The sequence below is a fragment of the Heloderma suspectum genome, chromosome 3 (genome assembly GCF_057233095.1).
Source record: "Heloderma suspectum isolate Gila_16-S chromosome 3, 16-S_ref, whole genome shotgun sequence".
Classification (NCBI taxonomy): domain Eukaryota; kingdom Metazoa; phylum Chordata; class Lepidosauria; order Squamata; family Helodermatidae; genus Heloderma; species Heloderma suspectum.
In genome coordinates this window covers 139888089-139915751 of record NC_139460.1, presented here as the reverse complement: position 1 = coordinate 139915751, position 27663 = coordinate 139888089, and the positions used below count along the sequence as shown (strand labels likewise).

At 43.2% G+C, this 27663-nt stretch overlaps 1 protein-coding gene across 4 annotated transcripts in view; it reads left to right on the top strand.

The window, feature by feature from the left end:
* The window catches only part of FARP1 (FERM, ARH/RhoGEF and pleckstrin domain protein 1), a 242542-nt gene that overhangs the window by 201021 nt on the left and 13858 nt on the right, over positions 1–27663 (top strand). For all 4 annotated transcript variants that reach the window (XM_084844710.1, XM_084844707.1, XM_084844708.1 and 1 more), the window contains exons 17-21: positions 15791–15872; positions 17271–17508; positions 19856–19986; positions 25495–25563; positions 27560–27649. In XM_084844710.1, coding sequence (XP_084700836.1) covers positions 15791–15872; positions 17271–17508; positions 19856–19986; positions 25495–25563; positions 27560–27649 — 610 coding nt within the window. The remainder of the gene's footprint in view (positions 1–15790; positions 15873–17270; positions 17509–19855; positions 19987–25494; positions 25564–27559; positions 27650–27663) is intronic.

The following is a 27663-nucleotide window of genomic DNA, read 5'->3' as shown; positions in this document are numbered from 1 at the left end:
ATTTCTCATGATGTACTCTGCATATAAGTTAAATAAGCAGGGTGACAATATGCAGCCTTGTCGTACTCCTTTCCCAATTTTGAACCAATCGGTTGTTCCATGTCTGGTTCTTACTGTTGCTTCTTGGCCCTTGTACAGGTTTCTCAGGAGACAGGTAAGGTGGTCTGGTACTCCCATCTCTTTCAGAATTCACCACAGTTTGTTGTGATCCACACAATCAAAGGCTTTAGCGTAGTCAATGAAGCCGAAATAGATGTTTTTCTGGAATTCTCTTGCTTTCTCCATGATCCAGCGAATGTTGGCATTTTGATCTCTAGTTCCTCTGCTTCTTCGAAACCCAGGTTGTACTTCTGGTAGTTCTCGGTTCACATACTGCTGAAGCCTAGCTTGTAGGATTTTGAGCATAACCTTGCTGGCATGTGAAATGAGCACAATTGTACAGTAGTTTGAACACTCTTTGGCATTGCCCTTCTTTGGAATTGGAATGTAAACTGACCTTTTCCAATCTTGTGGCCACTGTTGAGTGTTCCAAATGTGTTGACATATTGAGTGCAGCACTTTAACAGCATCATCTTTTAGGATTTTAAATAGCTCAGCTGGAATACTGTCATCTCCGCTAGCTTTGTTGTTAGTAATGCTTCCTAAGGCCCACTTGACTTCACTCTCGAGGATGTCCGGCTCAAGTTCAGTGACCACACTATCATGGCTATCAGGGACATTCAGATCTTTCCTGTATAGTTCTTCTGTGTATTCTTTCCACCTCTTCTTAATCTCATCTGCTTCTGTTAGGTCTCTGCCTTCTTTGTCCTTTATCATACCTGTCTTTGCACAGAACGTTCCCTTGATATCTCCGATTTTCTTGAAGAGATCTCTAGTCTTTTCATTCTGTTGTTTTCCTCTATTTCTTTGCATTGTTCATTTAAGAAGGCCTTCTTGTCTCTCCTTGCTATTCTCTGGAACTCTGCATTCATTTGGATATATCTTCCCCTTTCTCCCTTGCTTTTCACTTCCCTTCTTTCCTCAGCTACTTGTAAAGCCTCATCAGACAGCCACTTTGCTTTCTTGCATTTCTTTTTCTTTGGAATGGATTTAGTTGCTGCCTCCTGAATAATGTTACGGATCTCCGTCCATAGTTCCTCAGGCACTCTGTCTATCAGGTCTAATCCTTTAAATCTATTCCTCACCTCCACTGTATATTCATAAGGGATATGATTTAGGTCATACCTGAATGGTTTAGTGGTTTTCCCTACGTTCTTCAATTTAAGCTGAAATTTTGCAACAAGAAGCTCATGGTCTGAGCCACAGTCAGCTCCAGGTCTTGTTTTTACTGACTGTATAGAGCTACTCCATCTTTGGCTGCAAAGTACATGTGTGTGTGTGTGTGTGTATGTGTATATGTATATGTATATATGTTGTTGTTGTTCAGTCGTTCAGTCGTGTCCGACTCTTCGTGACCCCATGGACCATAGCACGCCAGGCCTTCCTGACCTGCGCTCTCTCCCGGAGCGTGCTCAAGTTCATATTCATTGCTTATGTATATATATATATATATATATATATATATGTATGTGTGTGTGTGTGTATATTGCTTGCTTTAATATTGAAGTAGTACCAAGCCTTGTGTAATCATTTAGGGTGCAATCCTATACCCACTTAACTGGAATGAAAGCCCATTGAACTCAATAGGATTTGCTTTTTGAGTATACATTTATCAGATTGTGCTGTTAATGACCTAATTTACTTAAATATTTGGTTTCTATAAATGGCAGGCAATCTGTCCTCCTGTGACACTACTTGCCACTAATATTATCACTCTGCCCCTTACACTTAATTCCTTCATGTTGGAATAATGGTTCCCTGAAGCTGGAATAATGGATGAAGCCAAGGGTAAAGTGATGTCTTGTTTCAAGCTTAATCAGCCTTTTGAGGCTTTTCCCTACTCTGCTTCTGGCAGCACCTGTTCTCTGTTTATTTAGCAAAATTATGCAGAATTTGCTGGTTGAACCCAGGACAACTCAAACTTAGTCATACTGAATCTTTGTAAGGTAAGAAATAAGTTGAGAAGTGTCATTAAGAGCTGTGTCATGTTAAAGAACATCTTTCTGGAAGAATAAAAAGGGAAACTGTGGCCAGTTGCATGTACTTACACGTAGGTTTCATACAGATTTCTCCCATATGTCTAGGACACAGTCCTAACATGAAATGAAAACATCGTGTCATGTAGAGTCCATTCTTGTGAACAGAAAATCTATGTAGAAGGAAGACAGCATTATATTCTTTTCAGACCCCCTAAGAAGCTCATGTTCTGAGCCACAATCACCTCTAGGTCTTGTTTTTACTGACTGTATGGAGCTTCTCCATCTTTGGCTGCAAAGGACATAATCAATCTGATTTTGATATTGACCATCTGGTGATGTCCATGTGTAGAGTCGCCTCTTGTGCTGTTGGAAAAGAGTGTTTGCTGTGATCAGCGTGTTCTCTTGGCAAAACTCTATTAGCCTTTGTCCTGCTTCATTTTGTACACCAAGGCCATGCTTGCCTGTTATCCCGGTGATTTCTTGACTTCCTTTACTTTAGCATACTTTAGCATTCCAATCCCCTATGACGAAAAGGACATCTTTTAGGGGGGTTAGTTGTAGAAAGTGTTGTAGGTCTTCATAGAACCGATCAACCTCAGCTTCTTCGGCCTCAGTGGTTGGGGCACACACTTGAATTACTGTGATGTTGAATGGTTTGCCTTGGTTTTGTACTGAGATCATTCTATTGTTTTTGAGATGGTACCCCAGTACTGCTTTTCCCACCCTTTTGTTGACTATGAGTGCTACTCCATTTCTTCTAAGGGATTCTTGCCCACAGTAGTAGATAAAATGGTCACCTGAATTAAATTTGCCCATGCCTGTCCATTTTAGTTCACTGATTCCCAAGATGTCGATGTTCAATCTTGCCATCTCATGTTTGACCACCTCCAGCTTACCTTGATTCATTGACCTTACATTCCAGGTTCCTAAACAATATTGTTCTTTACAGCATCGGATTTTCTTTTCACCACCAGACACATCCACAGCCGAGTGTCCTTTCGGCTTTGGCCCAGCCACTTCACTCTTTCTGGTGCTACTTGGAAATACCCTCTGCTCTTCCCCAGTAGTATATTGGACCCCTTCCAACCTGAGGGGCTCATCTTCCAGCATCATCTCCTTTAGCCTTGTGATATGTTCCATGGGGTTTTCTTGGCAAGAATACTGGAGTGAGTTGCCATTTCCTTCTCCAGTGGACCACATTTTGTCAGAACTCTCTGCCATGACCTGTCCATCTTGGGTGGCCCTGCATGGCATAGCTTATGGCTTCACTGAGTTATGCAAGCCCCTTCGCCACAACAAGGCAGTGATCCATGAAGGGGCAGTGAGGGACTCTGTTTTAATTATTTCTTTATTGTATTGAGCAAAGCAGTTAATCAACAGGGTGTGTGGGGAGCATTAGCCCTCACAGGACTAGAAGAACACTTATCCAGAAAGACATGCTACTTGTAAGAAACATTTATCAAAGGAGACATTTCTTTGCTGGCAGAAATCTAATCAATTATCAGAACATGTTCAGAATTCCATCATTCTTCATAACCTTTATTCCTTTGCCTCTGGTGTGGCCATGGAATAGGAGGGGCTGGCTTCCTTCATCTTGGAAGTGAACTGTCATATAAGCTGATTGTAATCATGCAGTCAGACCTGACAAATGCTAATCAATTTAATTCTGCTTTAATCAGTCATTAAAACAAAAACAAACAAACACTGAGAGGCTGAATAGAGGTGTTAAATATCTTTAACATTTTTTTAGGGACTTCACATTTTAAGGAATATTTCTTCTAACATTTCTATCCCACAATACTGTTATAAAGGATATTATATTGCTTATTTATTTTTATTACTTTAGTACGAATAAAGTAGTATATAAATATTATATATATGTGTGTGTGTGTGTGTGTGTGTGTGTGTGTATGAAATGTTGATCCTTCAGTTCAACTGAGACTTAAGCACAATCCATCTTGGATGCTGTTTAGGCCCTGCTCAGATAATGACCTGGTTCACACGATGCAACAGTGCATCGTGGACTCATTCACTTTTGAGGAGCCACAGTGTGCACCAGCCGCCATTATGAATATGCAACTTCCAACTGGGAACTGCCATGGTTTGTCATGTCATGCATACCCAGCTGGCAGGGGTTATTTGAGGGTTAAAAAACCCTTGCATAACCCACAGTCTGTTTTAGGGTTTGGGGAGGGTCATCGTGTCATGCGAACTGGCAATATGTCTGTTCCCTGCTGTACCCAGAGACAGATCAGAAGTGGCCTTGAGAAGACTGACCCACTCCTCCCTTGCTCCCCTCACAGCAAGGAGATGAGCAACGGAACTGGTTGTTTATTTGATACTGCAAGATTAAACCCAATCCCAGTGTGGTCATTCACTTCTCTGTGATGAGTAGAGACCATGAGTTTAGAATCCAGGGGCTGGGGAGGGAAGGATTATAATCTGAACTTGGCCTTCTGCTGTAACACAGCTAAAGAAACTGTGTGTGGTGTCTGTAGGTCTCCAAGGATAATTTATCTCAACTTTCTGCATTGTGGTCAGATTCAGTCCTGCCCAATTTCCCAGTATGAAGATGCTTCTTCCTTCTACCCTACTTTGCTGATCTCCAGACACTACCTATTTTCTTGTCACTTTTACTTATCTTAACTGAAGTTTCCTAAGGATCTTTTGGCATTTGCTTTTATATGTCATAGTCTACTTTACTAAATCAAAAAAAATCACTTTCACCTTCTCTCAGACAAGTCCTTTGCAAGCTAGCTAGCTCTTTGCAAATAATTTTGCTTGAGAAATCTGACCTGCAGGATAGTGTTCCAAAATATCCTGCACCGCCATAAGTTAGCAAATATGATGATTTGCTCATGATGTATTTCAGCCATTTCTGCCAAATAGTTATCCACCATATTCTTGACGGATTTCTAAGGATTCTATAAAGGTTTTTTTTTGCAGGGGTGGGGTTTGTTCCATTGGTGAGGAAAGGTTAGTGTGGCTCATCCAGTGATCTTGAGACAGGTCACCCACTCTCTCTATCTCTCCACCCCTACCCAGACATTGTTCTCAAATGCCTCACACACCCCTTCCTGGCAAAAATGGCCAATTTCGACAAAGGAAAACTTATCAGTGTGTGCCTGGTTGTGTCAGTTGTATCTAGGTTTAATTTCAGTTTGGTCCTTCACACAGACCCTGAGGGCGTGCCTTGATAGTTCCACTAACTGCCGCAGTTTTTACTGCAGTATGTTAAATACCTCCAGAAATAATACTTTGCATTACATAGTCTCAAGTAATAAGTACACTGTGGCAATATGGTTAGATAAAAATTGCCTGTGAAAGTCACTTTTATTGGCATATTATAGTGATAAATGTGATCTGATTGCCAAGAAGCAGACTGTAATCTTTCCAAAAGCATACTGTGCAACATGGTGCTACAGTCTTGCTGAAAGGGCCCATTAAAAAGCCAAAACTGTATTTAAAGCTTCCACCATAGCTGTCAAGTTAACCCTAAGCCAGTGTTTTTAAACTGTCTTCCCCAGGAAACCTGATGTTCCTGAGAGCTTATCAGGAGTTCCTCAATTAGAGACTCAGTCATGTTGGACAAGCTGCTTAGAAGACCGCTTATCCACCATTTCCAATCTTCCGCTGTGACATGCAGCTACAGGGGAGGACTAGGTGATTTCTAAGGTTCTGTTCAGTTCACATCGGGCAACAGCGAGACCCGGTGCTGGTACCCTTTGAATGAAGTGTGTGCACCCTAGAAGATTATCATTTGCAATATGCAGATGTTACACAGCAAGTATTCAGGGGCTTAGGCAGATGAATCAGAAGATTACTCTGATGGTAGAATATTCGAAATCCTTGACCATAAACATTCTTAGAACAGTTTTAGAAGTAGATAAAAGTATTGACCCATGGAAGAAGCACATAAAGCACTAGTGCAGCTCTTACAATAACGTTTTGCTTCTTGTTAGACCATTGCTCCATCTTCTATCCCAATATTGGCAGCAGATCTCCAAGGTGTCTGGGAAATGTTAGTTCCTGCAACATGAGATCCTTTAAACATGGACCTGGTTCACACATAATGGCGACAACTCATTGGGTAATTAACCCAAGATTTTCCACAGTGCACGGCAGGGGTGTGCCACTGCCATTTCACATATGCCACAGATTAAATCTGGGATCTTATGCACTCAAAGCATAAACGTTACTCCTTGTTCCAAGGTAGCACCTACAGTTTGGCAATCAAGTTTGCAACTTCCTCCCCTTGTGCCTTAGAGATTTTGCTTAAGCAATTGGATCAAGTCATGAACTTCTTAAAACCCATTTCGATCTTTAATGTAAGCAGTCTTTGTCTATTTAAGCCTGTGTGGGGCAGGTGGGATCCATTACTCAGAAGGGATTCAGTTGCAAGATCATGGAAGGCCTTTTAAAAATAGAAATGGAATAGTGCCAGAAGGAGCTAATGATTTTTATGAGCTAATTGCCCATTGTGTAATTCCAGCTGATCTTGATTTATAAAAAACGAAAGGCAGTAAGAAGCAGATCTGGTGACTTCTCAGAATAAACTGACCATTTAAACATCATTTTTTGGTGTGTGTGTTTGACTAGATGGGTAATTCAGAAATGTTTAAAGTTTTTCTTTTCCTAGGGTTTCATTTGCTTTGCACAGATATATAAGCTGGTTTGAAAATCAGTCTGATGCAAGAGGTGAATGCTGGTTGTGAGCAAGGCCAGAGCCAAAAGTAGGCAGGCCATGACCCCTTTTCTTTCTCTTTCTCCCTCTCTCATTTTGCCTTCCCTTCTCTCAACCTCTTTCCCTCCCTCCATCCCTCCACTCCTGACCCACCCAATGGGCCTCCAAGGAAGGACAGATTGCTCTGACCAGAGGTCTGAACTGATTGCTTGCAGAGGGCTTTTGACATTAGGCTGAGGGCTGCATGCATTCCTTAGGGCTGTAGGTTTCCCACCCAAATGTTAGGCATGAATTCTGCAACTTTCTGTATAATTGTGTTTTATAAACCAAAACTGCAACAGTTGTTCGAAGTGCAGCCTCTGAACTTCTTAGTTCCTTTTTCATTTAGATAAAGTTGAGAGCAATGGCTCTCCTCATTTTCACACTTGTATTCATCAGAGACAACCTATTTATTTGCTTCTGCTTAAGTTTATCCTCAGGCTTCAATAGCAACAATAATTACCTGATTTTGTGCTAAAAAGACGTCTCCAAAGGAGGGTTTTGTCTCTGTTGGGGGAAAAAAAATCACCTGTTCAACAAGCTGATTTTCAAACCAGCCTGTATATTGTGCAAAGTGAGTTCAGTTCTTCCTTCGAACAGGTTAACCTCTTGAATTGTCGTAGGAACATAGGAAGCTGCTTTATACAGAGTTAGATTATTGGTCCATCTAGGCCAGTATTGTTGACACTGACTGGCAGCAGCTCTACAGGGTTTCAGGCAGGATCCTGGAGATGCCAGGGATTGAACAACAGACCTTCTGCATGCAAAGCATGTGCTCTACCACTGAGCCCTTCCCTCTACCCAAAAGAAGCAAAAAAAGGCACCCAGTGAGTCTATTTCCAAATCAGTTGGGCTGAATTGATGCCACGTCCTTTTCCTGTTTAGAATTATTTCTCAGATTTTAATCAGCTATAAGCAAAAATTGGGAATGGCCTCTGTAGGCCGCATTGCCCATTCAGCATCACTAGGGCTTCCTCTCTTGCTATTTTTAAGGAATCCTCAAAGGGGACCTTAGCTGGCAGTGCCATAGATTGTTTGGTATGGTATATGATTATAGTATAGGTTTTTAAATGATTTTAAGAGAGAATAACATAATGTCCTAGAGAGCTATGGGAGCAAAATATTCTTGATCTCCTTTAAAATACTCTTAAATTTAATTCCTAGCAATAGTGGGATTTTAGTGTACAAATTAAAGCATAACAGTGCAATCCTATACACTTCTACTCAGAAGTAAGCTCCACTGAGGTCAGTGGAACTTACTCCCAGATAAACACATATATCCACTTGCCCGGCAGTAAAGCCCCATTGAACTCAGTGGGGCTTATTTCTGAGTAGACACATATAAGAATGCAGTATAAAAATAGGAATACTTCAACTTATTATACCCAGCGAACATTTTTTATAAGGTGATGCTGAAAGCAAGTAGCAATGTCTGTTTCCAAAAGCTCTGCAAGGAGATGAAGTCACTCTCCATATTCTACTTGCCTCTTTATTTTCAGTCTGCTAACCAGATCAGAGCAGAGGATGAAAACTAGTAAAAGACCCTATAGTGCAGGGATGGGCAACTTGTGGCCCTCCAGAAGTTTTGGCCAACAGTTCCCATCAGCCCTAGCCAGAATAGCCAATGGTGAGGGATTATGTGAGTTGTAGGCCAAAACATCTGGAGGACCACAAATTGCCCACCCCTGCTGTAGTGTTTTAGGCTGCCCGAAAAGACTGTGACATTAGAACAGGCTTCCCCAACCTGTTGCTCTCCTATGCGTTGTACTACAATTCCCAGCAAGCATAGCCAGCATCAGGGAAGGCACCAGGTTGGGAAAGATTGCATTAGAATAAGGAATTTGCTAAAGGAAAAATAAACCAGGATAAATCTTGTACACACCGGATATCCTCAAGTAAACATAAAGCCCTCAAGTCACAGACTAGGGAAATAAATCCGCAGATCATTACTGACCTTGCTTGCAATTATATTCTTCCAAGATAGGTCTATACAGTGTTATGAACTCTGAGTTAACACATTCCCCTGGACTAGCATAGTTTGCCAGTAAAGAATAAACAAAGGCTTGCAAGCACTTCCTCCTGTGAAGCTTCCCAGTGGCCTACTTGCTAAGTATTATAGTACTACCAAAGAGCTTTACTTACTTTTGAATGCACACTAAAAAGGGGCACTACCAGAGCAAACATTTGACACCAGCTAAAAAAAATGAATAGGAGACAAGGATATTGCTTCCACTGTTTAAAAGACTTCATGTGCTTAATTTTTAGGCCATAAGCTAGTAAACCTAGGCTGGATGTGGGCTGCTACTTCAATGAAGTCTCACATATGACAAAACATAACCTTGAGGTGCTTCTTGTTATTATTTCAGCTAAAAGACTGTGCTGTGATTCTCTTTATTCCCTGTTCAAGGGATCCCAGAAACTGACAGCTCAATTTGAAGTGTTAATTATTTGTCTCAGATTGGGTTGTGTATTTTCCTGAGAAGATTACAACTTTTTTATTTTAACTGAGAATACATATCTTTTGATTTCATGTTCTGAGAGCTGAGACTCTTGGGGTGATATTCCACAAACATCCTGTGTGGCCCATATTTATTTTCACACAATGTCAGATCTCCATAGAATCATAGAATAGTAGGGTTGGAAGGGGCCTATAAGATCATCAAGTCCAACTCCCTGCTCAATGCAGGAATCTAAGTCAAAGCATCCCTGACAGATGGCTGTCCAGCTTGATCTTGAATGCCTGCAGTGTGGGAGAGCCTACACTAACATTATGTTATGGATGAGCCAGCCCATCCATAATATAACACTATTACTTGGATGTTGAAAGGAAGTGCTGTTATAACAGTAGTTCCCATGGTAATTGTCATGACAACCAGCAGTGGAGGATTCTGATGAGGACAAAGCACAGGCTTCTTCCTTAGGGGTAGGACAATCAGTGTCTTATTCAGGATCCTCCCAGCCAGAGGACACAGCTCTGCCATCGTCCTCTAGCTCAGAGGATTAGTCCTTGGCATAACTTGCGTCTCCCCAGCCTCAAGAAGTCTCAGGCTACAAAATGAGGCAAGGGTGCTTTAACAAGCCAATCAGCTGTTCCAGGAGGGGCAGAGATGACCACACTACAGGTCTTGTCAGCCTACATAAGGCTTCAGTTGGCTTTAGCTCCCTGCTGAGACAGCATCTTCCTATTGTCCTAGTAGGACAGAGTTCCATCTAGCAGGACCCACTTGGAGCTATCCAACGTGCTACTTTTTCCCTGCCTTGATCTGCCTTCATGCCTTGATCTTGCTGTCTTTCCCTACAAGCCTCAAGGGACCACAGAATGGGATAGTTCTGTGATACATTGATATCACAAGAAGGGAGACAAAATAATTTGGCTGCTGACTATGTGGCATCTCTGATTTGGGGTACCAGCAGAGTTATGGGAGTAATCTGGCTGATACTGGCTAAGCTACAGTAGCTTACATTGGCTTGGATCGTACAATGTATTAGCTTAAGAAAACAGCTGCTTTACTTGCCAGTACTGCAGTGCTTTAAGGGCATTTGGGGTACAGGGAGGGGCCGGGTGAAGGAGGAGGGAAACAACCAAGAAATTGAGAAAACAAACCACGGTTTGTTCAGTTGTCTATCCATAAACCATGGGTAGGGCAACAAACCATGGGTTAGATAAACCATGGGTTAGGATTATGTGTGAACCAGGCCATTCAGTATGCTTGTAATCCTGCATGTTATTTAGGGAAAGTGTTCTATTTTCTTGGGGCTATGTTTAAATCTCCTAGATCTTTCTTTTCTTGTCAAGCATTGAAAAATATGCACCTTTTCAGCAACTAGTTGAGTTAGTATAATCTTTGGGTGCAATCCTGCGCTCCTGAAGAGCAGGTTGCAGAGTCAGGTCAACTTGTCAGCATCCAGCAACTCGCATGCAGCCTCCTCACTAAAGTAAAATAGCATATGGGGGCCTGGGGAAAACCTGACAACAGGATACGATGGCAAGGTTTAAGAGGACCTCTTCGGCAATTAAATGAACACTCAGAGTCAGAGCATCATGCTTATTATATTCATATGTACAGTTTCCTGGGCTAAATTACCACATGTTCTTCCAGCATTTTTTACCCAAAGTTGACTATTCTATACGTTCAAAGCTTAACAGAGCACCCTTATTGCTGGCAAGCCTTGTATCAGGGGTAGCCAACCTGGTTCCCTCCAGATGTTTTGGATTATAACTCCCATAATCCCTGATCATTAGCCAGGCTGGCTGGGGCTTCTGAGAGTTGTAGTCCAAAACATCTGGAGGGCACCAGGTTGCCTATCTCTGCCTTATATTGATTTCAATGGGACCAGCCTAAGACATTTTCATCTTGGCAAAATATCAGCAAGGCATTTCTGTTCCACTGCTCCCCCGATGTAATGAAATTTGCATTGAAAATGTAGATGCCAATAAGTGGGGGGTAGAATTATAGCTGTAAAGCAGAGTGTCTAGTGTTCCCAATTACAAAGCAGCTAAATTGCTATGTGTTCAACATGCTGCTTCTGGTTTTGAAGCACCAGAAGCTTATGTGTGATTGCAAAGCATAATGTGCTCTTAACATGGCTTGGGTTATTTTGCAAGGAAAAAGGAGAAAGGCAAGTTCTATTTCTTTATCACGGAGTCATAAGAGTTGTCTTCAAAGGTGTCCTTCTGCATGCAGGAGGTGTCTTCTCCTCAAACGGGGCCCGCTTCACACGTCATGATAGAACATTGCATGGGGAAAATGAAACTAAAACGGAAAATGCTTTTCCCTTTGCACAGGAGCTTACACAGCCTCTTGCACAAACATAACCAACATAAACTCTGCAGAACCTACATATTACAACCCCTTCTGTGGGTATTTGCAGAACAGCACTGGCAGCTATTTTCCTTCTGCCCATGGCTCTTTTGACCAAACAATACGAAACCTAGTCAGTGTGCTGCAAGAGCATTGGCTGCAGGCCTCCAAATGCAGTTGCCATATCTTCTTTTCTTCTTTTATAACTTACAAAAGAAGTCAAGCATGCTGCAAAGTGAAACTCCAGTGGCACCCAGTATCTTGATTTCCCTGGAGGGCCTCTAGCACCCCAGATGGGCCCAGAGGCACTCTGGGGAAATAATGATGCCAGGTGTGACTCCAGTTTTGTTCTGGAATGCACCCAAATTCCTCTGCAAATTTTAGAAGGAGAAGAAGATGTCACCGGCTCTGCCACTGCCTGGTAAGGGGATGGAAAAGCAAAGGGAGAGTGAGCATCAGGTTGAGGGGGGGAGTGAGCACCCAGGAGTGTGCAGAAGGGCCTCAAAGGACATCTTGCCCCGCTTAACCCTTAATCTAGTTGAAATCTAACCACTCACCACTATACACCCAGGCAAAGGGGGCTATTGCAGATTCCTTGCATGTTCATTTGCTGCTCACGCACCATTCAACTTTATGTATACCTATAAAAAAGAGTAGTGTGCAATAGGGCCCTAAAACAAAACAAAAAGGAATCAGTTGGCAGAAAAGACGTGTTTCTCTTCTTCAAAGAGGAAGGCAAATGGAAAAAAGAGTGTGTGTGCTGAACTTGAAAGCCCATAAAGAACATAGCAGAAATAAAATCTCATTCCCCAAACAGGGAAGTTTTCAACTGCCATTCAAGTGCTTCAGTCAACTGCCATTCAAGTGCTTCAATCAACATCTGTAGGCAGTTCCACCTCACATGTTTATAAGTGGAACTGAACCTAATCCCAAACTTGTGACATTTTTTACATTAAAATGTAACATTCACACTAGATTAATATCTTGCTTGTAGCACAGGCATCACTTTTGAATTCTGGGACGGGGGAAATCCTTTGCTTTGTTCTGCTTACCCAGGTCTGAGAGTTTTTAATGGAAGATTCAGTATTCTGGAATATAATTATATGATAACATAAGAAACGGCTGGTTGACTTCTCTGATCCACTTAAAATGAACTTGGAACAATATGGACCCGTGACTAGTTTCTGTTGTACAGAGATCATTCACTAGCTGATTTGGTTTGGAATATTGGTTTTTCTCCTTGCATTTCTCCAGCTACAAAATAATATGTAAGAGGCTACAGGGTAAGGATGATGCTGAATACAGTGTTGCATATGTTCATCAAGAAGCCGTGCCTGAATATCCTTATTCTTTATCTAAAGCCATGAAGATTCAGAAGGTTTGCTTGCAGTACAGTCATAAGAGCATTTGTTTGGAAAGTGGTTATTTACCACCGATGGAAATGAGTGGAAAATAAATCAGCCAGGGTCCAAAGAACAATACTACTAGTTCAACATGCCCAAGAGAGCTTGGGATTTGCTGTATCTTGGACATCAGCCTCCTCCACTCCATTGATGCCACATACTAAAGGGAGTGGTAGAGCACCAGTTTGGCATGCAGAAGGCCCCAGGTTTAAACCCCTGCATCTTCAGGTACGGTAGGAAAAACTCCTGCCTGAAACCCCGGAGAGCTGCTGCCAGTCAGTGTTGACAATACTGGGTTAGATGGATCCATGGTCTGAGTTGGTATAAGGCAGCTTCCTATGGTCCTAAATAATTTCTAAAACAACTGGGAGCTGCAATAGGAATTTAAGGTTGGGCATGGGGGTGTTTTGCTAAAAGAAGACAATTGGACTGTAAGCTAAGAAAAGGAAAGAATCATACTAGACTTGGCTTTCATTTTTATTGACAAAGAACATTTCCTAAAATCTTGAATAACTGCCACAGAAGTATGAGTTTTAGCGGTAGGCGGCAGTATTGCAACCGAAACTCTCCCCACGACCTGAGTTCAATCCCAGCGGAAGCTGGGTCCTGGGTAGCCAGCTCAGGTCGACTCAGCCTTCCATCCTTCCAAGGTCGGTAAAATGAGTACCCAGCTTGCTGGGGGAAAGGTAATCACGACTGGGGAAGGCAAGGGCAAACCACCCCGCTACAGTCTGCCATGAAAACACCAGCAAAAGCGGTGTCCCTCTAGGAGTCAGCAATGACTCGGTGCTTGCACAGGAGGAACCTTTCCTTTCCTTTCCTTTAAAGCAAATTATCCCTCGAGTTTTCTGTTTTCAGTTTTCTTTGTTAATTTGGATTTTGGGCACCAGTTTGCTCTGCAACAAGGAAGCTCTCATCTTCTGTGGGATTGCAGTATTTTACAGCAGACCCTGAGTTTGGCTATGGTGTAAAAGAGGAAGATCCCAACCTCTTGCATTTGAGTTATTTGTGTTTGCTGACATTAAGTTATAGGCTTTTCAGAAGAGGCCAATGTCTCAAAATGGATGAATGGCTTGCTTCAGGAATTTCTGGTGCTGACTGAATGGGATACCTAAGCACAGCCAGTCCAAGCATTTGTTAGAAGAATCTGAAAAGTAATGGTGTGCACAACATAATGTGGTACACGAACTGCTAATTTGGAGTTGCCTTGGAGCATTCCCATAAGTTTCAATTAGAGTTGCTTTGGATGTTCACCCAAGTCTGCCTCAAACTCACCTCTGGGGTTTTTAAAAGGGTGCCTCAAAGGATTGGCAAGCTTTTAAGGACCTCCAGGATGCTGGGAGGGGGGCGGTGTAGTGGAGCCAGGGCTCACAGGGACACAGCACTGGCACTTTATTAGCAGAGACGCTGACATCGTCTGCTACTCCCCTCAGCCTTCCCTTTTCCTTTTGAGCATAGCTGCAATTGTCATAGTAGCTGGGGCGGGGGATGCATTTTCCCAGCAACAATATATTGCGCCCTGTTGTAATGCAAAGTATATTGGGGTAGCTTCATATCAAATGGGCAACTAAGACCCATCAGCCTTACAAACAACCTGGTCCTGATGGAAATGGAAACTACTAGAACTGGTTTGTTGATGTGGATCAACACAGCTGCCCGCCATTTGGCCTCTCCTTGGGGCCATGACTATGGTGACTATCATCATGATGAGCTCCTACACTTCCAGATTTACCACTACACTCCTGGGGAGGCAGGGGACAGAACCTTTTTTGGCTCGGATCAGTATCTGAACTGGAGAACAGTTCCTGCGGGGCTTCCCTGCACCCTACGTCCCTGCCAGCGCCCAAATCATCACCCCACTTTATTTACCTGCATGAGGGAACAGCAGCTTTGGCATTAGTGGGGAGAAGGAAGGTTTTTCGTTTCCTTCACCCTCTGGTATCCTGATGTACTCTGCAGTGCATCAAGACTGACAGAGTAATCCTTGGGAAGACTCCCAAGTCCCAGGGGTGTTGGAATCTTTCACTCCTGATGCACAGTGGAGCATGTCAGGAAGCTAGAGGTGGGGGACAATGGGGTAGGTAAAGGGAACAGGGGCTGCAGATGTGGTGGGAGCAAGTATTTCCTAGCCACTCAGAATGGCTGGGGAAATGAATGGGTTTGTTTCCCATTTGCAGGGGGAAACAAATCAGTTCATTTCTAGATAAGTCTGCGGAGAGCCTGAGGGAATTCACCCACCTCTGTTTCAGTGTTGTTCTTTAAGACTATCCCAGGATACAGTAGGACCTGGAGCTTTGCATCAAACATTAAAAGTACTCCTGAAATATGTATGTCACCTGTCTGGCTGTGTGTAAGTTTTCTTCCTGTTCCTCTTTTCTGCACTCTCTTCTGTTCTCCAGTCTACAGAACATGATACGACCCATTATTTCTGTCCCCATCCACCTTAGCTTCTCTGCACTTGTAGCTTCAAAGATGTTGCTCTTCTTGCTGTTTTTGCCTCCAGAATTTAATTGGTTTGTAAAGTTCATGGCCTCAGCATTGTTAAAGGTGTAAGCTGTTGTGAAGAAAACACATACTTCCTGTGGGCATATTAATGGCATACTAAGTAGATTCATTCCAAATTGTAGCACAGAGCAATCCCTGTTTAAAATGTGTGTGTAGATAAATAAGATAGATAGATAGATAGATAGATAGATAGATAGATAGATAGATAGATAGATTCTCTGTCTGTCTGATGATACAGTTATAATACTTCACTGACGTGGATAATTCTGTTGCTGGCAGGGAAGGCCGCTCTAATGCCCACTTGAAAGGAGATTACCAAAGAATTGGGGATGTTATGCTGAAGAATATTCAGAATATGAAGGTACAAATTACATGTACAAATTTAAACATACAGTTTTGAACCCTGGTGTAGATTGGATGGAACCAGTGGGTGCCTGCCTGTGCATCTGTGCTCTCTCTTTGAATGATAATAGTGCATTCTCTGCTGTATTTGCTCACGAATGAAAACAAGTCAATTAATTCCTGAACAATCAGTCAGAATGGAGTTTGCAGTTGTAAACCCTGGGTTCCCTAAGTGTCCAAAATGTCATAGAAATATTGTTATTAAAATTTCTAGGTCAGCTTCCTGCCATAAGGTTTTTAAGCACATGCAGTAAACACAGAAGTGTGTGTGTAGTTCTGCAAGTAGAAGGATAAGATTGCTAATTCACACCTGTTTTACATACATTGTTTGTTTGTTTTTATATGCAGAGCAGATACGTTTATATGAAAGCAGCAATTTATTTGTGCTTCTGGGCAACACACATGAATGTAGACTTGTAGTCAAGTGGAGCAGCAACCTGCTAAGATCACAAGGAATTTGACTGGGCAGGGAGAGTTACTGAGATGATATTCTAGTCTGGGCATGCTCCAGTGGAAGAATGGAGTGTTTCCTTCTCCACTGCCATGACTCCTCCAAGCTCTCCTTACTCTTGGCCTGTGCTCAGACAATAACATAGAGGCTGGATTTGCACAACACGCTAACCCACTCAATGGTTGAGTGTCAGATAGGGCAGGGGTGCAGAGCCTGTGGCCCTCCAGGTGATGTTGGACTACAGATTTCATTATCCTTGACCATTGGCCATGCAGGCCAGGGCTGATGGGAGTTGGAGTCAAGCAACATCTGGAGGGCCACAGGTTCCCCACCCCTGATATAGGGAAGGAGCTCCCTAAGATATCCAGAGCACTTACATGAGTTAATAGCCATTGCATATGTACAAGTATGGCAGCAAGAAGGACATGCTCTTGTTCAGCATGATGGTGATGTGGTCCCACTCCTTTGGAATCTCATAAGCAGTTTATTGCCAGTCAGCCCAGTCACTGCAGTCATTATCATTGGAGGCTCTGCTCCAGTTGCCCCCACCTTCTGAGCTAAGGCAGATAGCAACCAGGGAGAGGGCCTTCACAGTTGTGGCACCCACTTCTAGAATGCTGTCCCCAAGGAGGCTCACTTGGTGGCTACTTTGATCCCATTTTGGAGACAAGCAAAGATCTTTTTTATTCTCCCTGGCTTTTAAATCCACTTTAAGCCACTTTGCAGTAGACATGAACACAACTTCTGTTTTATCTGCTGTCTTATTGTGTCGTAGTGGTGTTTCTTTTTATGGTTGATTTGTGTTGTATTTCTCATTTTTACTATAAGCCACCTGGGTGCGGGGTTAAAAATTAAATAAATAAACAATACTTTCCCATGTGTGCTCATCTCTCTTTCTCTCTCTAGCAACTGGCAATTCATTTGCGGAAGCACAGTGAGGTTCTTGTTGAGTTGGAGAATGGGATCAAGAACTCTCGCAAGCTGGAAACCTTATGCAGGGACTTTGAGATGCAGAAAGTCTGTTACCTACCCCTCAATACCTTCCTTCTCAGGCCTCTGCACAGGCTTATGCACTACAAACAGATAATGGAAAGGCTCTGTAAACATTATCCACCAAATCATGTGGACTTCAGGGACTCCAGAGGTAAATGAACGCTTTTTCTGTGTGTCTCTGGCAGTAGATCCAAATCTCTTAGGTCTGATGTACATATTACATGTAAATATGTGTAAGTGAACCCTGATAGCCCCTTCTTCTTTTTTTCAGGAAAAGCTACTTCAGAAGGGGGTGATCCAGAGTGGGGGAAAGGGTTAAGCACAGCTTCCTACACTAGATCTCCACTCTGAATTTACTTCTGAAGCTGCTTTTCCTGGGAAAAAAGGACCAGTGGGGTCTGATTACATGCATTTACATGCAGCATAGTTAAGTCCATAACAGAATAATGCTAGGCAGTTCTACTCAGAAGTAATCCCCAGAAAGCTGAATGGGGCTTACTCCCAGGTAACCACGCATTGGATTTCTGCCTAAGTCTCCCATTCTAGCATATTTTGAAAACATCTGAACAATCATGCAGGTATAAAGGTAAATATGCCAAGTAATTTCTGCTTGAACACAGCAGGATTAAGCCTTGGGCTTCATTGGTGGCAGTGATGCCTCTGCCATGGCAGTCCAATAGGTCCCTCCTCTACAAAGAGATTTAAAAACACACATGCACCAGATCATTGTTTACAGGCATAGTCAGTTCAAGCTTTCAGGCTTCTTAATGATATCTCTAGGCAGCCGTCCAGAATAACATGGCTGCTGGTGGGTAGAAAAGCTGGAAAGTGAGATTTTAAATATAGAATAGAAGCCATGTGTCCAGTTTTGAAATATGCCCAAAATGCTGCATCACTGTCCTGTTTCAGTGCTGGCAAGGGCCTTGGGCAAGGTGCAGATAGTCCCAGGAGTAGCAGCGAGAGAGCAACCAGTTCAGTCCAGGGTCATGCACAGGAATTCCAAGGAGGTTTTGCAGGCACAGGCAGAGGTGAGGTCAAAGCAGTCCAAAGGTCCATTCACAAGCGTCAGTTTTATCAAGCATCAAGGCCGGTCAGGGGGTGTCTGAAAGTGTTGTGCAGGTGGGTAGCTGAGGGTCTAGGAGTAGTCAGGTCTGGTGTCTCGAAATGCAGTGCTGAGGTTAAGGTGCCATTCAGAGGGATGGATTATCTCAGACTCTGCTTCCAGCATTTGGGGAAATTCAGGAACTGCTCGAGAAGGGCCTGGTTGCTCCTGTAATGTTTTCAGGGGAGGACTGTCAGCCAAGGCCTACTGTTCCTTGCTGAGCTCTGGCTGGAGCCCATTGTGCTAGCTCCCCCCTTCCTCCTCTTCTTCCTCAGATGAATCCTCCTCCAGGTAGGGCATGACAAATGGGTGTTTTTTGACTGCTAGAAAATGTGTGTGCTGTATTTTTTGCGATGTGAAGTGCAGACCTGCAAGCTAAAATTCACATAATGGGGAGAGCAGGATTGTTTCATAACCTTGAAACCTGGGGGAAGTGCACTTTTATCAGCACCAAGAATTAACTCTCCTTGCAAATTGTTCTGAATTCCAATGTAATAAAAGAATATATTTTTAGTAGTGCCATTGAGGAGGTGAGGCTAAAGCAGAGTCTGAAATTATTTGCTGTAGCAATTATGGTTGCTAGGTCTTCACATTGAGGTGGAGACTGTGTGCAGCCACTGAACCTCATGCCATGCTGTTGCACTGGTCCCTTTGCCCACCTCCTGTCCTGCTTACGAAACAGGCAGGACTTCAGCTTTGCCCCAAAGCAGCTGAAAAAGGTGAGTGGGTGAAGGGAATGGCAGACCAGCATCAGGAGGTGCCATCATTTCATTCTGTCTCCATGCTGTGGTGCTTTTCGGGGCCTTTTCAGTGGTGGCACCCCAGTTCTGCAATGCTCTCCTACACTGTGGTCTTTTCAGCACCAGGTGAAGACTTTTTCATTCTCCCAAGCTTTTTAGTCTTTCAGGGTTTTTTAATTATGCTTTAAGAACCTTGCACTGCTGCTGGCTTTTACTTTGGTTTTTTTAAATTGTAGTACTACTCTGTTTTAAAACTTTGTAATGTTTTTATCATATTAATGCATTTTATGGTTTTCTGTTTTGTTTTGTGAACCACTCAGAAAGCTTTGGCTATTGGTTGGTATAGAAATTTATTTATTTATTTATTTATTTATTTAATTAAATTTAAAAACAGAAGTGTACCATCTCCCAAGGGAAGAACTGTCTATTCTAGTTGCACTGCTTCCAGCATAAACCTGGAAACCCTGTGAATTCGTATCCCATTTTAGATTTGGCAATAATGAATCTGCTAGCAGAATTGTAACATAGACTCTTATAGGTGCAGTTGTTCAGATATCTGGTAGAGTGGGACCGATTGGATGCAGCTCCTGCACAGGCCACTTGCATTTCTTCATTGTCTTTTTATGCTTGTTTGTTTGTTTGTTTTCATTTCACAGCTGCTCTGGCAGAGATTTCAGAAATGGTGGCTCAGCTTCACAGCAGTATGCTAAAAATGGAAAACTTCCAGAAGCTGCATGAATTGAAAAAAGATTTGATAGGTATTGACAATCTGGTGACTCCAGGAAGGGTGAGTGACAAAATAACCCTTGGGATGAAGCCCACTCAGGATAGATATAGGAAAATTGTTTTTAAAACATAACACTGCTGTTTGTCAGGAACGCTTTGGCGGCCTGTCTCAGTAGATTCCAATAGCCAACTCAAGACACAGACGAAAGGGAATTCTTTTCAAAGTTTTAATCCCATTACAGCTTAATGACTCTTTCAGATGCTAATCACCAGCGGCTTCAGGCAGGCAGTTGATCCCCGTTTGAAAGAGAGTCACTTGAAGACCCAGAACTTATGGGCTAGGGAGAGATTCTCCCTCTTTCCCTTGGGTCCATGGGAGGCGGCCGTTGCTTGCGCTCCAAATGGGCGCTACGCCTCCTTTCCGCGCCCTCCATCGCTCGTTGCTCTTTGTGTCTACGTCGAGCGTCTAAGAAGCCCCCCTCCTGCACTCCCTCACTACCCGGGTCACTATCTATCTCTGGAATGCCGGCAGGAGGAATCTCTGCCAGGTGCTGAGCCTGTGAGGGATGAGCTGGCTCCACTCCCACAGATGGCTTTTCTTCCTCAGAATCAGAACTGCTCTGGGGCTCTCTGGGCTCAGTTTCCACCCTGACACTGTTTGTAGGTGGGGCGGGGGGGTATGTTTAAAAAAATAATCAAAGAATTATTCTTTAATTATTTCACTAAGAAATGTGAAAATGAAATGATACAAACTTGGAATATTGCAAAGCTATTTGAATATGGCTCTACGAAGAAGTGGGAGGAGGTGATATGCTAAATGAGGTATTCAGCCCAGTGCTCAAATTACAGAGGGGGGGTTCAGAGGGGGCCTGACACCCTTAAGTTTTTTGAGCTCCCTTAGCTACTGCTTTTTAGAACATAGCCGGCACATCTAGCCACAGCAGCTACTTGGGCAACCAGGAATAGTGCTGGATCCAGGAGCACTCCAGTCTGTAAACCTGGCCCTTTGGAGGGAATGTTATCCTGCCCAGAGCAGGCTGTGCTTCCAATCTTGAATCAGCATCCCTATTTCTGTCTTCCTAGTACTTCTGTCTCATCTGGATTCAGCCTCAGCTTGTTAGCTGACATCCAGTTCCTCTCTGCACCCAGACATTGATTTAGGGCTTCCACAGCCTCCTTGGCATCATAAAGAAAGGGGGGACTGGGTATCATAGTATATTGGAAATGTCCAACCCCGAAGTCCTTTGATGACCTCTCCCAATAGCTTCCTGTGAAACAGCATGGGAGACAGAATAGAATAGGTTGAATAATAACCCCCAAGCACGACCTCTTGGGAGTGTCCCACCACACAGGACCAAATCCACCATAAAATGGTGCTCTTAGCACCATACCAGCTAGGTGCCCCGGAACGATACCATGGTTAATAGTACCAAAGGCCACTTGGAGATCCAGGAGAACCAAAAGAGATGCATTCCCCTTCTCCAGTTCCTGGTGTAGGTTGTCTATCAAGGTGTCCGAGATAGTTAGAATCCCAAAACCAGGACTGAACCCTGATTGAAAAGGTTCCAAATAATCGGTCTAATTCAAGAAAGCCTGAAGTTGCCATTACCTGCTCTAGCACTTTACTAAAAAAAAAAGATTAGAGACTGGCTGGTAATTGTCAAGGTCTTAAAAGTCTGTACTACTTCTGTTCCCTAACATAGAAGGTTGTGGGATGAAATCACAGTTCTCTTTGCCGGTCTTTCTTTTTCTGCTTTGCCAGTCTTTCTTTTTCTGTTTTTATGAGCTCAAATTGATATGTGGGATTGATTTTCTTTGGAAAGCGGTGAACATCATACTGAAAATAAGCTGTAAGCCTATATCACTTAATTCAGCTTATGGTATTCACACAGGTGCATGTTTTTCCTTGCTGCTGCGCTTTACTCCAAGGCAAAATAAGGCCGCATGTCATGTATTGGGATAACACACCTCTTCTATAATTGCATGGGACAATGAAGAGGAAACAGATTCAGAACATTCTAGCCCTTTGGCAAACCTGGAAGAAGTAGATTGAGAGTTTTGTATGATAAGATGACATTTTAAATAGGAATTCTAGTAATGTGAAAATAATGTTCATCCTGTAGAATTCACAAGCCACATTTCCATTTGCATCTTATTTTGACTTCTTTGTTCCTTATGTTGTACACATGGTTGTGCAATTAATCTCTGCTTGCCTGTGCCAGTGTTAATTATTCATTGTACCCTTACAGCTTGTCAGTGTGCAAAGTGCTTTGCCATTCTTCTCTCATTTATTTTCCCACAACCTTGTGAGGTAGGCCAAATGGAGGCACTTTGATTTGCCTGGGCCCCCCGCCATGGATCATCTTCCCAATGACAACAGGAAGGGAGCTTGCTTCTCAAACCACTTGCCTTGCAAAACAGTCCCAGGGGCAACCAGACCGAAACAAAAAAGTTTGCAGCCAGTTAACGTATTGACATTTAATACTTAACGACTGACCAGGGAGATAGCCATTTGAACTGGAACTTTGTGGACCCAGTGACAGGGTTTTTAACAGGTCCTGGGATTTCTTATTTTTGATTGTTATATATTTTTAGATAGACTGTGTGTCTGTGTGTTTGTTGTATGTAAATAGTTTTTATATTACGTTACAATATCAGCAAAGGACTGGATGCGCCTGATCTTGTCTGATCTCAGAAGCTAAGCAGGGTCTGGCCTGGTTAGTACTTGGATGGGAGACCGCCCGGGGATTGGGCTTCCTGCACTGAGCAGGGGGTTGGACTCGATGGTCTTGTAGGCCCCTTCCAACCCTACGATTCTATGATTCTACTGTATTGGGCAGTATAGAAATGTAATGAATGAATGAACTCCTTATGATAAACTGTTTGTGCATGTGGCTCCCTACATGGTTGAGGCAATTTTAACCACAGCAAGGCAGCAATCGCATCACAAATATGGGCCAGAGATCCCAGTGAGACCTAGCGCAAGCTGCTAAGTTTCACTGATACTTAGTGAAACTTAGTATCACTAAGACGCAAAACCGTTGTTTTGAGTTCCTCGACTCTTCCTTGCCTGTCTTCTTGGCAGTGCCCCCTACTTTCCTGTTCCTGGTCCAAGGATGCCTGGAACCAAAGTCGGAGGTTGAGACTGAGGAGGCGTCTCCATGCCATGTTTTGCAAATGATTGGTGCTCTGAATTAGAACCCCAGTCACCTGCAGTGTTAAAAGGAAGGTGGATTCTGTAGCAGGTGGACTGGCAGAATAAATGCCGGGGGAAATACAGTCTGTATTGATCCGCTGCTAGTTGAGATAGGCCAGCAGAATCTGCTCAGAAGGCAGAACTAGCTGCCATGACTTTAGTACAGCCTTCCCCAACCTGGTGCCCTCCAGGTGGGCCACACTGGCTGGGGCCGAGGTAGTGGTCCAGTACACCTGGAGGGCACCAGGTTGGGAAGGCTGCCTAAACCCCTGCATCATGAAATACCTTTTAAATGCAGTACTTCCTGTGTGGCATCCTGTCTCTGTGCTTCTGGGAGCAAAACACAGGCGCGCTCCTGCTGCCATTGTGCACCTCCAGGATGAGCCGGTTGTGCTTATCACCTCATTGAGCTGGCATTCATGCAACAAGGCTTTCTGTGTAGCCTTCCTAGCTACTGTACTGCCATGCTCTCACAGAGGTATAGAACGAATTATGGGATACTTGGTTCCCTGCTGACTTTGTTTGTTTAATGGTGTTACGTGGTAATAACTCTATTCCTGGCTTCTGTTTATTGCTCATTACGATCTCTTTTATGTTTTAATTGCATCCTGTCCTCTAGGTTTTTTTCCCCCTTTTGCTCAATGCCTGGAGCAAGAACTAGCAGTTCCACTTACTACCTCTGCAACCTTCTGCTGCTCTTCCCTAAATGTATCCTAACGTTCCTTTCGTAACTCTGCGCAGTTATGAAACCCAAGGTCTCCCTGGTCCAACACTCTGTCGATTACACCACACTGGCTCTCATTGATTTATTCATTACACTTAAAACCCACACTCGGAGCAGCTTACGTATGGTTCTCAGGCAGCTTCCAGAACCAGACCTTCAGCAGAAGAATGGCTTCATGTGCTTTCAGACGATGATAGTCTTGATATGTTCTGACCACATAGAGACAGAAAACTTGCTCTGCCTTCTTATTCCTGCACATAAATTTAAATGTAACACTATATTCCCCACACCAGTTTCTTGGCCAGTCCAGTCCCCCCAGTCATCTTCCATTGCTCTCAGTGAAGGGGTATTTTAAGAGTGATTTCCAGACAGTGTTCCAAGAAACTCTGGGATAGCTTATCAGGGGTTCCTCAATTAGGTGGTCATAACAGTGGATGAATGTTGCCCAACACTGCTGATCTTGCCCTGCACTGTGCCAATAATAAAGCCTCATAGACCTAGCTGCACACTCCCTAGAACTGTCTGCCACTCAGAAGCTCTGTAGCAGGCTCACAGGAGCTCAGTGTGAAAAGTGTTCCTTGAAGGCACAATGTTTGAAATCTCTGCCTTAATGGTTTGTGATGACAGAACTAGCCTAAACCATATTTTCCCACAGGGGCCATAATTAGTCGCAAAATAGTTCAGCTACCTGCTCTGTAATACAAGAGGCCGGTACCCAAGAGCTAGTCCTGTGAGCCCAAGACTTGTAGACTTGTTCTGCCCAAGCTGTTTGCTGCATGGCAGACTGCTTTTGAAACCAAGGGCTATTCCATAAGCCATTTATGATATGGCATGGGTGCTAGCTTTGCAAAGGAGAAATGTCCAGTATTCCATGACCCTGAACCAGATCATGTATGCCCTGGCTATAGGAACCACAGTACTGAGCCACCAGAGAATAGGATCGTCCTATCATGAGAGGGCAGGTATCTCCCTCCATTGTGTAGCATTCCCCAGGCCCTGCATGGAAGAAATGTGTGATGCAAAAGGCAAACTTGGCTGTAGGAAAGGTTGATGAGTTGCTCCATAGGAGTTTGAACCTTGAGAAAAGTAACTCTGTTAGTGAGAGGGCGTGTGTATATCTATGCTTATTGCTAGAAAGTGGATACTGCTTTTCCTCTGTATGACTTCTTGGACTGAAGTAAAATGTTACCGACTGCCCTTAAAATATTAGGGCCATTCTTGTGCCAGCTTAATAGCATCAGCGCTAGCTGGATCAATGGTCTGGCTTGATGTAAGGCAGCTTCTGATGTCCTGTGTTCTTCCAAGGAGCTGGCAACAGGGTTGCTTCCCACACCAGTTTTCACCCATCCAAGAAACACTGTCGTGGGTAGAGTCCATATCATAGCCTCCTTCCATTTGAGCTTGGGTTTCGAACATTTCTAGAGTGGTGTGGGGAAGACGGATGTTGCAGTAGTAACATCAGAAGTAGCCTTTGGTGGACAGAAAAACAAAAATACCCCAGTGGATATCACCTGAATGCAGCTGAATTATACATGCAGGCAGGCCTAACATAGTTAAGCTCGTGAGACAACATTAATAACTCCCAGACTTCCAGCCAGATTTTTGAATAGAGCACTGACGTTTCATGTTTTGTTCCTATTCATACACAGGAATTTATTAGACTGGGTAGCCTTAGTAAATTGTCTGGAAAAGGCTTACAGCAGCGGATGTTCTTCCTGGTAAGTGACAGGAATGGCTTGTATTGTGTGTAATTAAATACGACTGTGCAATAAATGCCAAGTGATGGGAGGAAAGAAATCCACAGAAAGGGCTTGGTGTGAATTGTGAAATAATCCAAGAAAAAAGTAGGACGTGTTCTGTTCCTTGTGGAGTAAAATACTGACCTGGCCAAATTAAAAATAAATAAATTGCACCTGCATTGGATTAAATATAGCACATGCAAATCTAAGATTCTCAAGGAGCTAAGTTATGTCCCTGACATCACATTCTGCACTTTTTTCTGCATTTCTACAGAATCGTGGAATTCGCACAGTCTAGTGTATGTGGTTAAGAGTGATCAAGGCAAAATACTTAGATTTCAGAAAATGACTGGGACTAAATTAGCTTAAATCCAGGATCCTTGCTTTGCTAGGATCACCATCTACTAACTATGTGCAGTCCTTTTATAATGCTTGGAAACTGAGGCTTTGCATGATGCTATGAACATTGCAGGTGATACAGATTATTTTGGCAACTAAATCTGGAAAAGTTAGGTGACCAGGCAAGTGGTTATTTACAAGCATGATTTATTAATAACATTTCCAAGACCCCTTTCTGCTTGCACTAAAGGTGACATAAGTCATAAAACATGCACACATACACGAAACAATTTAAGTATGTACATAAACTAAAAGTAAAAAAAAAAACTAAAATAATTTTAAAGATCAGCTGTTCTCTGGGCTTCTTGGAATCAGGGTCGTGATCTGAGTTGCTGCTGGCTGCTATTTCCCCCCTCCCTTTACAAACTCACTAACTCAGTTTGGACTGAACAGCCAAACCTTGTTTTTGGCCATTAGAGCCATGCTTGTGCACTCCTTCCTCCCCTCGCATGCTCAGAGGCCTGTCCTCATTTCCTGGCTTGAGAGCGTCATAATTTGCCATGTTGATGGAATCAAACCAACCACTGTTTGTGCAAAGCATAGTTTGCCTCCAAATCGGAATTGGAAGCCCTGTTTAAGCTAGACCTATCAGGGCACTTCTTTTCTTGGTCACGTGAGCAGTGGTGTAATGGAGCCAGGGCTCACAGGGGTGCAGCACTGGCACATCCACCACCCACCCGCAGCATTCCCTATTCCCTCTGATCAAATATCTGTCAAAACATATACACTTAATACTTCCATCCTTTGGTGTTTCAGCTTTGAGTCCAAAATGCAAATGATGTGTGCATGACTTGAAGAGTTTGCACCTAGTATGAGAAGAGAACAAAGTTGGCTCCTATGCTGCATAGCTAATATGCAACACTTTTTTAAAAAGCCCTTTGGAGATGAGCTCTTATGGCTCTGGTGAGTGCTGAGAGGGCTCTTTCTGAAGATTTCTTTCATAATCTTTGAGGCATCATAGTAACTAATGACACCCTTCCAGAAGCGGAGAGACATTTGGGCTATTGTAAGGCAAGGAAAGGGGAAGACAGCCCAAGATTGGATCTATTTGACTGGATGTTTTTTCACACCTTTAAGTGCTGGGACATGTGATCCGCCCTCTGGAAATAGTGTACATGCTCTGGGATGTCGCCATGCATACAACATAATATATGCTCTGGGTGTATGTAGTGGAAGGATTGCGGGAACTATATGTGTACACTGATAATCCAATATACATTGCGTTATACGCAGAGTGGTGAACATATTTGTAGGGCCTGTATGCTATGTCCAGAGGGACCAAAACAGATATTACTTTAAATCTAAATCTAGCAGCAGTGACTTTTTTTTGTCATTTTTATTCTAGAGAAGATGCAGGGGATGCAATCTGGATCTTAAAAGCTCCTCCTAACCCTCATGCTAGGGTCCCAATCCAGATAAAGGCCCCTGCACCTACTCTAGTTTAAAAATGAAAACAAGATGTAGCTCTTAGATACATACTCAAAGACATGTCTGTTTTGGTCCTAAACCTGTGAACCAGCCTTTAGGTCTGCTGTTTTCAACCAAGTTGAATTTATTCTTGCTTTTCATTTTTTAGTTCAATGATGTCTTGCTGTACACAAGCAGAGGCCTAACAGCATCAAATCAGTTTAAAGTCCATGGGCAGCTTTCCCTATATGGTATGATGGTAAGTTTGTACTC